At 41.7% G+C, this 17475-nt stretch overlaps 1 protein-coding gene across 1 annotated transcript; it reads left to right on the top strand.

The window, feature by feature from the left end:
- The first annotated feature begins 239 nt into the window (after positions 1-239).
- Positions 240-2016, top strand: LOC119661577 (serine/threonine/tyrosine-protein kinase HT1). The gene is made up of 6 exons (XM_038070976.1): positions 240-270; positions 337-488; positions 546-661; positions 716-822; positions 918-1113; positions 1169-2016. Exons 1-6 carry the CDS (start codon positions 263-265, stop codon positions 1847-1849), a joined length of 1260 nt encoding a protein of 419 aa, XP_037926904.1. The 5' UTR covers positions 240-262; the 3' UTR covers positions 1850-2016.
- Positions 2017-17475: the final 15459 nt, after the last annotated feature.

Here is a 17475-nt window from a genome sequence, read left to right as displayed (position 1 = left end):
TCTGACAAGAGTTGGAAGTTGTAGTTGAAAGCTATTTAATTTTTATTTATACGATTCCATTCAAGGCCGCATTCAATGAATATTTTTTTAAAAATACATCTGGGAAAATATAGAATGACCAAAGTGGCGACCGTAAAATGATTAGAATATAAAATATGGTAATACCAAAGTTCGCTAAAAGGAGGCGAATTAAGAAAACCCCGTTGCTTTTCGCTCGTTATCTTTCTCGGTGAATTTGATGTTTTTGAAGTATTTGGAAGGCATGTTCAGGTTTGTACAATAATAAACTTCACTTTTCTCTTATTTTCTCACTAAAAATAGTTCCTAATCTTCAAGCAAAGTCGCAACACTCCCAGTGCCAGGCTCACCAATTAATGTAGATTCACCGCAACGCCGTGAATTTTTAGCGGAAGGCCTTCCAAAACAATTTGATAGAAATATTTTAGGCCATGGGTCGTATGGAACAGTGATAAAAGCCGTGTACAAAGGTATACCCTTCCAAATTTGTGTACTAATGACAATTTAAGAATCTGCTGTTGCCCTAGATAAACAAGTTGCTGTGAAAGTTATTGATAAATTGAACGCTGAAAAACTATCGACAATTGCAAACGAAGCTAATATCCTGGGCTGGCATCATGAAAATATAATAGAAATCCTGAAGGTAAAGAGAAATTTTACAGTTCATAAGTGAGTATCATCATCAGTATCGACAAAGATCGATTCCGGTCCTAGGGAGGCAGTTGTGATTATGGAGCGATTTCCTGGTCAATGTCTGCAGCACATCCTAGAAAGGCAGAAACTACCACTGTATCATATCATTCGGTAAGGATTTAAAAAAAAACATTCTCTCCTCTGCAGTTATCTAGTGTTCTACTCCGCAAAGACTTCTTCAAGTTGTGTTAAAATCGTCATTACAGAATATCTGCGGACATCATAAAAGCGCTTTGTTACTGCCATGATCGAAATCTCCTTCATTTGGATGTTAAACCGAAAAATGTCCTTGTCGCAATTTTCGGAAGCAAGGGCCCGGCTGAAAAGTTATATCAATGCAAACTATGCGACTTTGGCTCTTCGATGGTCACCGCCAGTAGTAAAAAGCAAACATCTCCACGAGTAAATTTTTGTTTTCTGACCAGACAAAATAACAAATAGTAACGTCTCATTGTAGGGAACTATCAGATATATGGCCCCCGAACTTTTAAGAAATGAACAACCAACTACGAAGGCTGACATCTATTCACTGGGTATCACAATGTGGCAACTAAAAGTGCGCAAGGACCCCTATTTCTGGATAATGGAGAACCAATCAGTCGTATATAAAGTGGTAAAAGAGAATATGCGCCCTGACGACAAATCGATGTGCAAAAATAGAAATATTTTAAGTCCAATAACCCTCAACAATTGTCCCTGTAGACATTCCGGATCAGAACAGTTCGATCATTGCATCGAAACTGCTAAGCCCTTAAAACTACTTCAAAATCGTCACAAAACTACCTCCCCTGCCACGGGGAGAGACAAACTAAGTATCCTGTTTTCGAACATTAGTAAGAGATTCAATTCTTTGACTCCTCAAAAATGCACTAATTCTGGAAGCAAGCAATTTTCAGCCATTAGTCAAGTAAAGAAAACTCTTTTTGAAAGTGTCATTATAAAAGTAAATTCGGAAGCCATTGATGAAGATTACGAACTCACAAAAATATTCCGAGAAAAGTTTACGAAGCACAAAAAGCGAGTGGAAGTGCTCTTTGAAAATTTGTATGAAAATTGCTGGGACACCGACCCAGCCAAACGTCCCGAAAACTCAGCTGTGAATAGCTCCTTAATTGCGCTTTTAAAATATTTTGAGTAACATTATTTTATTCCAATATTTTTATTTTAGTTTTGTACAGTAACAGTTCAAGGGTTTTATGTAATTTAATCATACAATATTTTAGTTTGTTTACACCTCTTAAGAATATGTATTTCCAGAAGCAAAAACAATGTCATTGTAGGTTTCTACATACTCATAATTTTAAACTAATTAACATACAATTTATTCAAAAGGGCGACGAGAAGATGGAAAATTCACAAAAATCATGTGATTTGGTAATCTAAATGTCAAGCTCCCTTTCCGCCATTTTATTAAATCAGAATAAACTATTCAATTGCAATCCATCTCTACCTCTCCCTCTGTTCGGAATATTTTTTCTAAAGCTCATCCTTTGTAGAAAACTTAACTCTATATATGTTTATCCCACTTACACACTTGTTTTTCGAACCGCCCGAGACACATTAAAAGTAATGCCCTGTTTCTACGATTGTCGTCGGTGCAGCAACAGCTTGGCGTCGGAAGGTCCACTGGATAGCATGGCCGTGAGCCTGACGACTGAATTAAGTCCTATTTATATTCTATTCGTTACGTATCAGATGCAAAAGAGATCTAAATGTTCAACATTTCGGTTGCCAGGATGTCAATCGGCATCATTCCCGAGATGACGAACGCTGCATTCTTTGAGACGGTCCTGAAGGCAGAACACACCTTTAAGCCTGTTCTCCTGTAAATAAGAGATTATTACCCTGATTTTACTCAAGTACTCATTCACAGCTGAGTGGATTGGTATCCGACGTCAAATCACGATTCAAATTCCACTGCCACCAGTGAGATTTAAACCGCGACCTTCCGTACGACAGCCTTGTGCTCTAACCACTCAGCTATCCGCTCAGGTTATATGCATTGCCTAAAAGCGTCAGCGCGTTTCCCCAAACTGGGACTGCATGCAGCATGATAGAACTCCCCACCCTCGCTATGAGCAGCCTGCAAGTATGCCGCAGTCCTCCTACGTTCGGCATCATTGCCAGAGCCATACTCGAGTATTTGTATTTGATGGCCGGCTTCGAAATTATGATACGATTCCCGATTCTAATGCAGGCATAATTTCTTTTGTGGCGCTTAGTGATGAGCACCGCTTCCGTCTTTTCCTCCGCGAGTGCTAGTCCAGCACTCTCTAACCAAGCCTTAACAACACTGATTGCTTCGCTTAAGTACAACTCAGCATCCTCAAGATGCTTTGCGATGACAGCCAGTGCTATATCATTGGCGTAACCCACCACCGTGGCCTCCTCCGGAACCGGAAGGTTAAGCACATCATTATACATGATGTTCCACAGTTGTGGACCCAGTACAGAGCCCTGTGGAACACCCGCGGAGGCAACGTACTCCTTGGGATCATCATCGGTATTATACCAATGTGTTCGCTCATGCAAATAACTATCGATAATAGCAGCGAGGTAGGTGGGAACATCAATCGTCGCCAGAGACTTTCGAATAAGATTCCAATTGGCCGAGTTGAATGCATTTCTCACATCCAGGGTCACCACCACACAATATTTGCTAGTACAACCCCTTCCGTGAATTGCATTTTCGGCCAAGCCAGTAACCATTTTGATGGCATCAATGGTTGATCTGGCTTTACGGAACCCATACTGCCTATCTGAAAGGCCCCCTTGGCTCTCGACGACTGGGAGTAGTCTATTATAAATAACCCGCTCCAACATTTTCCCCATAGTGTCTAGAAGACATATGGATCTATAGGAGGACGGTTCCACTGGCGGTTTGCCAGCCTTAGGCAGCAGCACCAGCTTCTGCCGCTTCCACGGTGCAGGAAAGATACCCTCGGACATGCACGTTTCGAACAGCTCCGCGAACATATCCGGTCTACATTTGACGGAAAGCTTGAGGGCCTTATTCGGTATGCCGTCAAGACCCGGGGCTTTACTGTCGCCTATTCGACTGCAGATCTCTATTAGCTCGTCCCTGGTGACTAGTGGAATCGGCGTCACATTCAGGGGGCGCTGGGAGGTGTCAGTACCCCCTTCTTGCTGGGGAAATAACCCCTGGATTATTTTCAACAAGAGCGTAGGGCACGTGATCTGCGGAGATGATCGGCCTCTGAATCGTCCTGTCACGATTTTATAGGCGCTACCCCACGGATTTATATCCGCTTCCAAACAGAGCTCCTCAAAACATTCCCTCTTACTCTGCTGGATGGCGAGCTTGAGGTTCTTGCGAGCTTCTCTATAGGCATGCTTCCTTTGCCCTTGATCGATCCTACCTATTGCCCTCTGAGCCGTTCGTCTGGCTCTGTGGCAAATCGATCGAAGGCTGGCAAGTTCACTATTCCACCAATAATTGGGTCTTGTAGTGGGCAATGAGCATCTCCTAGGCATCGACGCGTCACATGCCTTAGAGATGCCTTGTGTAACATGGTGAGCTCTATCCGTGGAGGTGCCTGCTTTGCTAGGCAGGTCTAGCCACACTTCCATGAATGTTTGCTCATCCATCGCTTTTGCAAACCACCCTGGTGTTCTTAGTTCAAAGGTGATTTCCTGGTGTTCGCTGTACGTGAAGTCCTCGCTAACTTGCCGGGATATGTCACGTGCCAGCGCAGGGCTCACAAAAGTCTACAATTGAACCAGTTCCCCCTTTCCGATAAGTGTTTACATTGCCTTCGTTGGCAAATGCTTCTAATAAGCACCGCCCCTTGCGTTAGTCTCTTTGCTGCCCTACTCGATAGCCCACGCATTAAAGTCACCGGCTAGTACCTTTGGGCCTCGTCCCCTTGCGTCGTGAACAAGATCGTCTAACAGGTCTTCAAACTCAGCAAGTGTGAGGCTCGACGGAGCGTGGCAGCTGTATGCGAATATACCGCTTATTTTTGCCCACACAAACCACTAGCCGCCTGGCGCATGCTATATTGTATGGCTTGACGACCGCACGCCCATATCGCCGCTCCACCAGTCGAATCTGTGACCCATACACCACCGTAGAGATTTCTGTACGGTTCACTAATGATAGCAACCTCCATCGCGGATTCGTAAGGGGTCTGTACAAGCAAATCTTGTGCGGCCCTGCAAGATTAAGGTTTATTTGTATTAACCTCATTTTTTCACAGCAGTTAACGCCTTCCTAAATCCCGGGCATTTACACTTCCGGCAATATGTCGGTTATCCCGTCCCTCCTTTCCTTCTCGCAAAATGCATTTGGGGTCTCTATTGCACTCCTTGGCAATAAGTCCTTTCTCCCCACACCTCCGACATCGATCGGACCGATCGATGCCGCTAGTGCATGCCTTCGCGAAGTGTCCAAACACTAGGCATTTGAAGCACCTCTTTAAAGAGATCTGCTCCCTTAGTCGGCAAACAACCTGTGATAAACACTTTATTTTACTTTATTAATTAATTTGTAAATGATTTTTTATTTTAAGTAAAATATTTTCTGTTAAAATCAAATTGAATTCAATATCTCAAGCAACAACAACAAGTCCCCATACATGTAAAAGGGGGTTGTAAAAATTTTTACACCGAATGTAGTCATGTGGGGTATCAAATGAAAGTACTTGTCGAAACCGGTCTTAGTTTTGAGATTTGTTAGGAACACGGGGAGTGCGAGGTGGAAAGTGACGATTTCTTTAAAGGACCCATTCTCAGAAACTACCCAACCGAAAAATCTGAAAAAATACATGAAGCTACCTCTATATGGGCCCCAGGCCTCAAAACACTCTCCATACCGATATCTATACAAATCAAGTTGATAATAGTATATTACCATATTTTTGGGGAAATTAAGTAAAACCCTTTCAAGTTTATCCCAGAGTCAAAAAAGTTGGTAATAGTATAAAATATAATATGAAGCATATTATCCTTAAGTTTGATCAAAATCATACTATTAGTAACAAAGTTACAGTAGCTCAAAGTTGACTTTACCGTGTAAATTTACTGCAACTGAATATCATTATCACACTAAAGTGGGTAGTCAAACATGCTAAACGCATATACATAACGGGCTACGTACAAATGGAATAGTTCTTCACTCAAATATACTCACAGAAAAAGCAAACAAAACCTTTCATACCTGAAGCGCCCAGTTTCCGGTTTCCCGATTTGTTTTATTTTTTATTGCTTCCTCGACTTCACTGACAGGTGGAACTACTCCAAATGTCGACAATGGTTGTGGAAGTGGAGAATGAACAATTCTTTCCATTGAAATCTACTCGAAATATGTATTCTGGCCATCTATCCATTATGGCTCGACGGTCGGTAAGCAAAAGAACAACAGAAGTGTTCAATACCCTGTTGTACCCTGCTGTTGTTGTTACGTTTTGATAAGTTGATACAGTTCTCTCTCGCCATCCCGAATGCCCAGTTTATTGTAGAGGTCTTTATAGTTGACCACACGGGTGTCAGCAGTCGCTTTCTTTGCTTTCCGGTTTGCATTCTTATAAATTTGCTAATTGGCCAGTGGTTTATTGTCGAGAAATTTGTGGTACAGGCGTTTGTTTTCACGGACCTTTATTTGAATATCGTCACTCCAAAGCCAAGTATCTCGGTTGATGAACCGCTTACCTGACTTGGTGGCCCCGAAAGTTGCATAGGCCGCCTTTTAGATCGTGTCTTTAACTTGGTTCCCCGACTCTTCCACGTTCGTAATGTTTGGTAATCGCGTAAGTGAGATTATCTCTTCTTTCTTCTCAAGTTCCCACCACTTAATACGTGGCGGGCCAATGCGTTCCTCAAGCTCTTTTACCGGTGGCTTGATTCGCAAGACGGCAATCAACGGCCGATGATGAGGTGCGATGTTTTCATAGGGAACTGCTTTGCTGTCAGTGGTGGTGGTAAAATGTCGGCGTCTTATAAAAATATAGTCGATTTGCGTTTTACTGCACGTATTTATTTTGCTCGGATTAATTACGTTCTGGCTCCGCCAATGCGTCAAAAACCCTTGTCCATTTCTCGACAGGACCGGGGCCCGGCCTGTTTCGTCGACTGAGGTGGACGACCTAGCAATTTTCCAAGGTCTATTACTCAAAGCGATCCTTTTGTTTTTAATGACATTGGATGAATTTACTTGGTGGGCCTGCCGCGGGCCTGTTACCAAAGAAGATTTGTTAGGATTTAGTATAGTAGAATAACTCTAACTATATTTTTTATATGTCTTTCCTTGATCTCAGAATTTTATTTTTATTTTACTGCGAATTGTACAAAATACGTTGCCTCAAACCTCCTCCTTTACCTGGACTTAGGACCAACATGCTATGTAAATAACATGGCGAGATTTACTGTCAGAGTATTCAAACTATCCAATAGCAGGCGTTCCGTATCCGCACAAACACGACACAACTCAGGTCAAAATTCTTCCTAAAAATATTTTTCCCGTGCTAGAAAGCTTCCCAGTAGGACCGGGGACCGGGGGAAAGAAATGTACAAATGCGCATGAGTTTAGGAATTGTTCCGTTGGAGATCAATCTATATCAAAATGTACCTCTCAAAACGTCAAGTATAATATTCGCAAAAATGAGGTGGTTCCATGATTTTGATTTGTAATTTCGAAAAAAAAAGTATTATTACGCCAAATTTGTCCCTTTTTCAGCTGTGCATTTAAAATTAGCTTGATTGCAATGTTATTCAAAAAGAATGGTAGTTGCATTTGTCGATAAAAACCATACTAATTTTACATACATTCATTTTTCATTAGTTTGCATTGATTAAATCATTGATTCAAGAACGAAATATTTGCATAAAGTCCCACTGAAATTCGCGGATCGGCGTACATGCGCACTAATTTTCATCCGCCATACAAATTCAAGCAGAAAAGCTTGATTTCTGCCGATGCCGTGTCTGACACGCTCCGTGCTGGATACAGAGCGCCTGATGCTGGATAGTATGAATACTCTCATAGTAAATGTATGAAACAATTCTTTTGTGGACATTCAGTGCCGCACAATACAAGAAAAATATTGTCAAAAGGCTATGTCGAAGATAAAGGATTGTCAAAAGGGTTAAAGTTACAAAAAACACATAAAATTTGCATATTAAAAAAAAACTTCTGAAATTTCACATTTATATTCACGTATAGAACTGCCTTAATCCAGATCGAGCAGGTGGCGCGAGATCTTGGGCTGCACATCAATGAAGGCAAGACAAAATATATGGTGGCAACGTCAGCGCCGAAAATCAACCAACCAACAACATCAAACTGCACTGGTCAAACGGGAAGAATAAAGACAGGAGAATACAACTTTGAGACCGTTGATAATTTCTCCTATCTAGGGTCGAAAGTCACAACCGATAACAACTACGATGATGAAATCCGCGCACGGTTGTTGTCAGCCAACAGAGCCTATTTCAGCTTACAAAGACTGTTCCGCTCGAAACGACTCACCATAGGGTCAAAGCTCTTACTGTACAAGACAATGATCTTGCCAATCCTCATGTATTCCTCAGAGCCTTGGGTTCTTAGCAAGAAGAATTGCGAACTCTTGGCCGCGTTCGAGAGAAAAATCCTCCGAAGAATTTTTGGCCCCCTACATGAAGATGGACGATTCCGTAGCCTACATAACGACGAAATCTATGAGCGATACCATGACCGTCAGGTTGTGGATAAAATCCGGCTCAATAGGTTGCGGTGGGCGGATCACTTAATCCATATGGATGAGGATAATCCAGCCCGAAAAGTCAGACTCTGGCTAAGATGGAACGATGGCGTAGGCGCCAGACACTTTTTAGGGATATCAAATTGATGGACCTCGGCGCAATACTAGGATCCCGGTTTATTAAGACAGGTCTAGACCGGATACCGGTTGTTACGCCGCTGATAATGGTGATGATGATGATATAATACACTATCATGTTAGATGGTAAAGTTAAAAATCCAAAATGATATCTTTAGCCTTCAAGCCGCAAAAATTCATACTTATTTCCAGTTAATGTATATACTGAAACTGTGGGTTCAAATTCAAATGGATCTGATAATGTATCACAAAGGTCACAAATTGGATTTCTTTTTATTTTTTTTCACGAACTATTTCCATAAGTTAACGCCAAATGGGTGGCAAGTATTATCAGAGACCATCTTCTTTTTAAGAAAGCTTCTGCGTATAAAAAAAAAATTCTGGAATATAATTAAGAAACTAAAATTGCTAAAATGTGGTTGACTTAATCAAAATAACCCATTAAGCGCATCCTAGTTAAAGTTGCTTTACTCATTTTTAAAAAATATCACAAATTACAATAACGGCTGCCCCACAATAATAGAGTTTAAGTTTACTGCATCTCCAAAGAAAGTGTTAAAATTCATTTAAATAATTTTAGAGGTGTTGGCCTTTTCAATTTTCATTTGTACTAGACTGAATGAAGTTTTTTCACCGTTTTTTCAACTCTCTATCATATCGTTAAAAAAATTTTCCCGATTACATTAACTCATAAAGCCGATCATGATTTTACCGAGTGACAAATGCCATCAGTATTTGATGTAAATGTGTAGCTAAAATCACTCAAAATCTATGGAGTCAGTTTCAACACATTAATGATGCCTCGTGAGATTCTTTAAATGTTTATTTTTGCATTACTGATTTGTGTTGACAACAAGCGTATTCACTTTTGTGAGCTTCGAGCGAAAGCGAAGAAGTGCATAAAATACTCGGAAAAAATTTGACTTACGTTGGCGAATCTCACCTTTGACAAGCGTCTCCATGGGTTTAATAAGTTAAATCCGCAAAAATATAAAAAATCTTTCACCATATGCTCCACCAGTTCAGACATGAGTATGGCCATATTATCTGAAACAATTCGGAGAACCTTGCGAAGCCTTCTTTTTCGAGGAAAGGCAAAAGTCAAAGACCCTGACTATCAGCAAAGCATAGGTAGCAACACCTACATTTCACAAGAAATGTATTCGCAATGGACTGTCCAAGATTGGGAAAGGAGTTGTGGTTCGACGAATCCAAAAACAACCGTTTGACATCGAGTGGTCGCAAGTGGGCATGCAAAAATTACAAGTGGGAAATTGCAGCCACGGCATATAAAGTTAACCCTGAAATTCGACGGAGATTTCATAGTGATATGAGGAAGTATGATGGGCAAAGGTGATGGAATAATTCACAGAATCTTCGAAAAGGCGGCCGCAACTTCGTTTATTGATATTTTGAGAGCCGGACTCCCAGCATCTAGAGAAAAGTCAGCTGCGGACATTGTCTTCCAGCAAGGCAATGATTCTAAGCCTAAGATTTGAAAATAATAATATCAAAATTCTTCAGTGGCCCTCAGTCTCAAAGTCATACAACACCGGTGGATCGGTTATTGGAGAGACGAGAAGTAAGGAAGAGCTTTAGGCAAAAGTATGCCCTCTATTGCAGGACATTCCCCCAAATGTGTCCAAGGATCTTATTGACAGCATGGTAGGGAGAATAAAGGCTTTACTAGACGCAAAACTCAATACAAAAGGTATGTGATCTCGCTAATTTTTAAACTTGTGTGTAAAACAAAACCGATATTAAAATAGAATGAAACGAACGAAATTTGGTGTACATATGGGAACTATGAAATCATCATCATCATTCATCAGTCTGATCTGATCTTTGGAGTTTTGTGTAAACACAAAACCTTATTAAACTCGGTTTACTGTCTGTCTGTCTGTCTGTCTGTTTGTCTGTCCGTCACACGCATTTTTCTCGGAGACGGTTATAGCGATTGAGACCAAATTTGGTAGAAAGGTGGGAACTGTGAACGCTCACGCATACAGTGAATTACATCCTTTTACGTCGAATTTAAGGGGGGTCCCCATACATGCAAAAGGGCGGTGTAAAATTTTTTTTCATCAAATATAGTCATGTGGGGTATCAAATGAAAGGTCTCGATTAGTACTTTTCAAAGCCGATCTTAGTTTTGACATTCATTGGAAGGGTGGGGAGCGCGGGGGGTCGAAAGTGATCACTTCTTTAAGGGGGCCATTCTCAGAAACTACCAAGCCGAAAAATCTGAAAAAAATCAGGAGGCTGCCACTATATGGTGCCTGGGCTCCGAAATACCTTCCATGCCGATATTTGTTTAAATAAAGTTAATAATAGTATATTACTACAATTTTTTGTAATTGATTAGAAACCCCCCTTAAGTCCATCCTAGTACCATGCAATTTGGCAGTGACATAGGTTATAATATAGAGCATCTCACCAAGTTTCGTGGAAATCGCACTATTACTAACAAAGTTATAATACCTCAAATCTATTGCTTCTTTGAAAATTGAAGACTATCAATGTCAATATCACCCGAAAGTGGATACTCTCACTTAATATATGGATATATTACGTGCTACGTACTAAGAAATACACAAAACCTTTCGTACCTGAAGCGTCCAGCTTCCGGTTTCCCGACTTGTTTCTTTTCTGTATTTACTCTCAAATAACTTGCCTCTTCTGCAACTCTTTTAGGAGCAAAATATACTGAGTCGCTCGCCATTCCTCTTCTTATTCCTTCTTTGGTTGAGTTCTGTATTTATAAACTTGACGCCAATACCGGGGCTGGTCCAGATGGGTTTCCTAAATTTCCCCAGAACGACGTCCGCCAGGATTGCGTCTTATCATCGGTATTTTCCTTCACGTTACGGAGACAGTTTTCATGTTACCTTCGCTAGAAAATGTGGAAGAATTCAATGGAATTAATAATCTTTCCACAAACACCGAGACTAAGCTCGTAGCATCGTGGCCAAATGTATAATCGGAGTATAACAAATGAAGATACCTGTCGACGTGTTGATCGGATTGCGGGAGTAGCAGTGAATAGGTCACACAACGAGAAAGGACGACAACTCCATGGTGGGTAATGCTGTGGCGGGGAAATCACTTTCCGACAATAATACCAAGTCATTTAAGAATCATTAAGCAAACTTCATTAAATAGTTTCAGGACTCATTGGATAATTTAAAGCGTTAAAATAACAGGCGCGAATAAACGAGGATATTCTTCTCTCGAAAGTAACAGATGCTGCCGCTTCGATAATTTGTCGCCATTAGCATTAGCCTGGATATCGTTGGGGATAAAGGAAGCTTTGCCAGTGCTAAGATTTTACGATAATTTAATTGGCTAGATATCCATTGAGGGTACCTCATAAAAACCTTATCGGACTTTGTCCAAATTATTATATATTTTCTTCGCCTTTGCGTTTATAATTTATTTTATAGCTTTGCTCGAGGACGATGATGTAAGCTTCATGATTCAATCGAACATCCAATCAATCTTAGTTTAAAGTCGGAGAAACGAAAAAATGAGAAGGTGCTGAAAGGGATCAGTCCAGCACAAATCATATTCTTCCTTTAGCTCTTGCGAAATTTGACTCAATAGGAGTGAGTGAAGTACAGAATATGATGCTGGGATGGATGCATTTGAAAAGTTAATAGTGCACGTGTTGCATATAACTAAGCTTCGCGTCTATGATCACCCCCAAGTACACATTTGAAGACTTGAAAGTGATAGCATGATTCGCAATTCGAATGCGGACGTAATATCTTTAGCAGCGTGATAGGTGGGAAGGTCAATCGTCCAAGATATTTTTTGCTTCAAGTGACCGAAATGAGTGCATTTTCCACGCCCAGGTCATTACTACGTAACATTTAGTAATACAACCCTTTGCATGAAATGCATCTTTTCACATATTATATGAAAAACAGTCCTTGGTTGTGTACAATGATGGTTCACCTGGAGGTTTACCAGCCTCAGGCAACAGTATCAGCTACTACCGCTGTAAGAAACATCCCCTCTGCACACTTAAAACAATTTGATGTGTCGTCCAGGCCCGGATCTGCACTTTCGCCTATTCCACCGTAGATCTCCAGCAGCTTGTCTTTGGTTACTGCAAAAAATATCGAGACATCCTATTGCTAGCGCCATTTAATTTTTTTTTTTGTAACATTCAAATTTTCATCCAAAGGATGCAAGCTTTTATTTCTTTTTAATAACATGTGCTATGTTATGTACTGCATCATGCACCTTGGGACCACTTTCCCAAAGTGGGGCAGTACATTTAAAGCTTTTGCTAGCTTCTCTAGCCTCTATACTCGTATGGGTAGCCCTCAGTCTCTCGCATTTTACCCCGTACTGTCACTACTCCTAGACCAAATGAAAAGAAGAACATTATCTAGAAAAGAGTTCTTTACTAATCTTTTCTGTTATGTACGACCATGACCTTTGGTTACGTATAGATTTGTACAATCTGGAGTGGGCCAAAATCTACCTATGAAATGTCCAAGAACCCCCGCCTGATAAGCACAGGTACATTGGACAAAAGTGTAGCAACTACCCTTGGCTCAGAGCCAACTGCAGTTGCTACGCCTTTCCTAAAATAGAGCCTTCGGCATGAAGTCAGCAGAACTCTATCCTAAAGAAGGTCAGAATCGGCTTGGAGCCAACTAATGACCAACCTGTCCAGTGTAGGAACTAAGACAGGCCACTTTCCCTATCCTCGACTCGACTTTTATTTAAATTTTGTGTTTGTTAAAATCGGCAAAAATGCATAATTGCGGATTATAACTCTAAAACAACCCCTTAAGAAATTAAAAATTACAATTACATCAACGCATATACCATATGAATCTCTGCTTCTGTCTTTTGTCTTTTCGGTGAAAAGAATATTGTACTCCACCCAGTACATTAGGCATTGACAAAATTATTTGCAAATTAGCGATAGATTGGTTGATTTCTTCCATATCGGGTACTTTTATTGCAGCGTCATTATCACTCTCATTATCATTCTCACCATCGACCTCGTTTCTTGCAATTTGACAAACGGTTTGAGGTTCATCAAAAATAATAGCTACCAGGGATCGTCTTTAATCTGGACACAGTACAGTACCGTTGAAAGCCACCCCACTCAAATTTATCAAGAACTTCCCAAAAATTGGCGATTACGGTAGGTGCGGCATCTTGAGTGCGGACTGATTTTTCGATTTTTCAAAAGTTACAAATATTTTTTTAACCTACATATGTTTCTGATAATGCATTTAGAAGTTTTGATAATTTCCATGACTCTTTGATTGAATTTTGCCATTATATTCTTGCCCAGCTTATTCCCTGTCATCCCTGGCCGGTTCCATAGTCGGCAGGCAGGCAATTTTTTCGTTGAAAACAATGATATTTGTTACTTCTCTCTATTATTGAAGACTTCGGCTTGCTTTGCTATGCTTTCTGTCAGCTCGTTCCTCGATTTAGCATTAAACTGCTGTTTGGTAAGCACTTGCAAAAAAGACTGCTTTTGTTTATATCTTCATTAGGTCGAAATTATCTACCCCTTTTTGATTGCAGCACTACCTCCAGATACATTTTCTTCATAAATTCAATGTAGATTTTAATCGCATGGCAATTTAAGGTTTCTGTGAATCCCAGAGCCTTTTCTTTCAATATTGGTTCGCCTGTGGGGTAATTGCTGTCTCTCACTCCACTGAACCATTCAACTTAATCAATTGTTTGGTATGTGCATATTCTGCCCCTTTGAACACCTCCACTAGAACTACAACTTCTAAACCTTTTGCTTTTCATCATTATCATCAACGGCACAACAACCGGTATCCAGTCTAGGCCTGCCTTAATAAGGAACTCCAGACATCCCGGTTTTGCGCCGAGGTCCACCAATTCGATATCCCTAAAAGCTGTCTGGCGTCCTGACCTACGCCATCGCTCCATCTTAGGCAGGGGCTACTTCGTCTTTTTTTCTACCATAGATACTGCCCTTATAGACTTTCCGGGTGGGGTCATCCTCATCCATACGGATTAAGTGACCCGCCCAACGTAACCTAGTGAGCCGGATTTTATCCACTACCGGTCATGGTATCGTTCATAGATTTCATCGTTATGCAGGCTACGGAATCGTCCATCCTCATGTAGGGGGCCAAACATTTTTGGGAGGATTCTTCTCTCGAACGCGGCCAAGATTTCGCAATTCTTCTTGCTAAGAACTCAAGTCTCCGAGGAATACATGAGGACTGGCAAGATCATTGTCTTGTACAGTAAGAGCTTTGACCCTATGGTGAGGCGTTTCGAACGGAACAATCTTTGTAAGCTGAAATAGGCTCTGTTGGCTGACAGCAACCATACGCGGATTTCATCATCGTAGCTGTTATCGGTTGTGATTTTCGACCCTAGATAGGAGAAATTGTCAACGGTCTCAAAGTTGTATTCTCCTATCCTTATTCTTCTTCGTGTTTGTGTTTGACCAGTGCGGTTTGATGTTGTTGGTTGATTCGTCTTCGGTGCTGACGTTGCCACCATATACTTTGTCTTGCCTTCATTGAAGTGCAGCCCAAGATCTCGCGCCGCCTGCCCAATCTGGATGAAGGCAGTTTGTACGTCTCGGGTCGTTCTTCCCATGATGTCGATATCGTCAGCATAGGCCAGTACTTGGGTGAACTTAAAGAGGATCGTACCTCTTGTATTTACCTCAGCGTCACGGATCACTTTCTCGAGGGCCAGGTTAAAGAGGAAGCATGATAGAGCATCCCCTTGCCGTAGACCGTTGTTGATGTCGAATGGTCTAGTCAGTCTTATTAATTTCGTCGGGATACCGAATTCTCTCATGGCCATGTACAGTTTTACCCTGGCTATGCTATCATAGGCGGCTTTAAAGTCGATGAATAGATGGTGCAACTGTTGCCCATATTCCAACAGTCTTTCCATCGCTTGCCGCAGAGAGAAAATCTGATCTGTTGCTGATTTGCCAGGAGTGAAGCCTCTTTGGTATGGGCCAATGATGTTCTGGGCGTATGGGGCTATCCGGCCTAGCAAGATAGCGGAAAATATCTTGTAGATGGTAGTCAGCAAAGTGATACCTCTATAATTGCTACACTGTGTGATATCTGCCTTTTTATGTATGACACATATAATGCCTCGTTGCCAATCGTCAGGCATTGATTCGCTGTCCCATACCTTGAGCACAATTTGATGAACCACTTGGTGTAACTGGTCGCCTCCATATTTAACCAATTCAGCTGTAATTCCATCGATTCATGGCGACTTATGATTTTTTAGCCGATAAATTGCGTGGACTGTTTCTCCTATACTTGATGGTGGCAGTAATTGTCCGTCGTCTTCAGTTGGCGGGACCTCCAACTTGCCGATGTTCTGGTTGTTCAGTAGCTCATCAAAGTACTCAATCCATCGCTCCAATATGACTATTCTGTCGGAAATCAGATTTCCCTCTTTGTCTCAGCCGGATGAGCATCGAGGTGTATAAGGCTTCATCTTGCTAACTCTTTGCTAAAACTTCGGCGCCTGGTGCGGTTGCTCCCTGTACTTTTCTAGTTCACAGACTTGTTGGTTCTCCCAGGCTTCCTTTTTCCGTCTATAAAGTCGCTTCTCCGCTCGACGGAGTTCGTGATAAATCTCTGCGCGTGCCCGCGTTCTTTGAGAATGCAACATTACTCGGTATGGGGCATTTTTCCGTTCCGTTGCTAGCTTACATTCATCGTCAAACCAGCCGCTCCGACTACTTTTGCGGCTGAAGCCAAGTATGTTTGTTGGCGTATCAATGATAACGTTCTTGAGGTGGTTGTGAAGATCATTTGTTGATGCTTCATCTCCAGGTCCTCTGTTGACCGCGATTATTGCGGTATCCATTTCCCTCTTCTAGGTATCACGGAAGGCTGTGTTATGGATGGCTTCAGTGTTAACTCTCACCTGATTGTCAGAGGGGATTCTGGGTGGAGTTGTTATTCGAGCTTGGAGCACCATGCCAACGTGATAGTGATGCGAATCTATACTGGCCCCCCTATATGTTCTGACATTCATCAAGGCTGAAAGGTGGTGGTGTTCGATCAACACGTGGTCAATTTTGTTGAAAGTGGTCCCGTCTGGAGAGGTCCATGTATGTTTGTGAACCGCTTTCCGCGCAAATCAGGTACTTCCAACAATCATTTTGTGTGACACTGCTAATTGAATAATCCGCAATCCGTTATCATTTGTATTTTGGTGTGACCTATGGGAGCCAGCGTATCACCTGAATATGGGCTCCTTCCTTACTTGGCTGTTAAAATCCCCAAGTATGATTTTGATATCATATCTGGGACAGGCTTCGAGGGTTCGTTCTACTGCCTCGTAGAAGGTATCCTTCTCCGATTCTACAGTCTCTGTAGGGGCGTGAACGTTAATGAAGCTTATATTTCTAAACTTCCCTCGCAAGCGCAGAGTGCATAGCCGTTCGCTTATGTTTTCAAAGCCAATAACATCAGGTTTCATTTTTTGGCTGACTAGGAAACCTACTCCGAGCACATGGTTTATTGGATGGCCACTGTAATATATGGTGTAGCGGCTCTTCTCCAGGAAACCGGTGCCTGTTCAACGCATCTCCTATAACGCTGTTACATCAGCCCTATATTGGGACAAGATATCAGCTAGCTGCTCAGCAGCTTCATCTCTGTACAGGGAGCGCATGTTCCATGAGAACATGCGCAAATCGTTATTCCGTTGTCATTGCCGGGTTCGTCGTTGTGTAATCCGTCCAGTCCGAGGCTCCTGTTGCGGCTTTATAACAAGTTGTTTTCCGTGTAGGGTTGTCAGCCCTACCCAACCCCCAACCTGGAGGACCAGTTGGTACAATTTGTCTTGTTTTTAGGCGCGTAAGACTCGCCTTCATCCTTCTCCGTCTGCAGCTTTTCGTTAAGAAAGAGCTCCCAACAGTCAC

The sequence above is a fragment of the Hermetia illucens genome, chromosome 1, assembly GCF_905115235.1.
Source record: "Hermetia illucens chromosome 1, iHerIll2.2.curated.20191125, whole genome shotgun sequence".
Classification (NCBI taxonomy): Eukaryota; Metazoa; Arthropoda; class Insecta; order Diptera; family Stratiomyidae; genus Hermetia; species Hermetia illucens.
Note: the sequence above shows the minus strand (reverse complement) of the source record. Positions and strands in the feature narration are given on the sequence as shown.

Bases quoted from the DNA above. Each gene is read 5' to 3' on its own strand.
- LOC119661577 (XM_038070976.1), top strand. The intron at 662-715 runs GTAAAGAGAAAT...GTATCGACAAAG, and splicing joins ATATAATAGAAATCCTGAAG to ATCGATTCCGGTCCTAGGGA. The intron at 823-917 runs GTAAGGATTTAA...TCGTCATTACAG, and splicing joins CCACTGTATCATATCATTCG to AATATCTGCGGACATCATAA.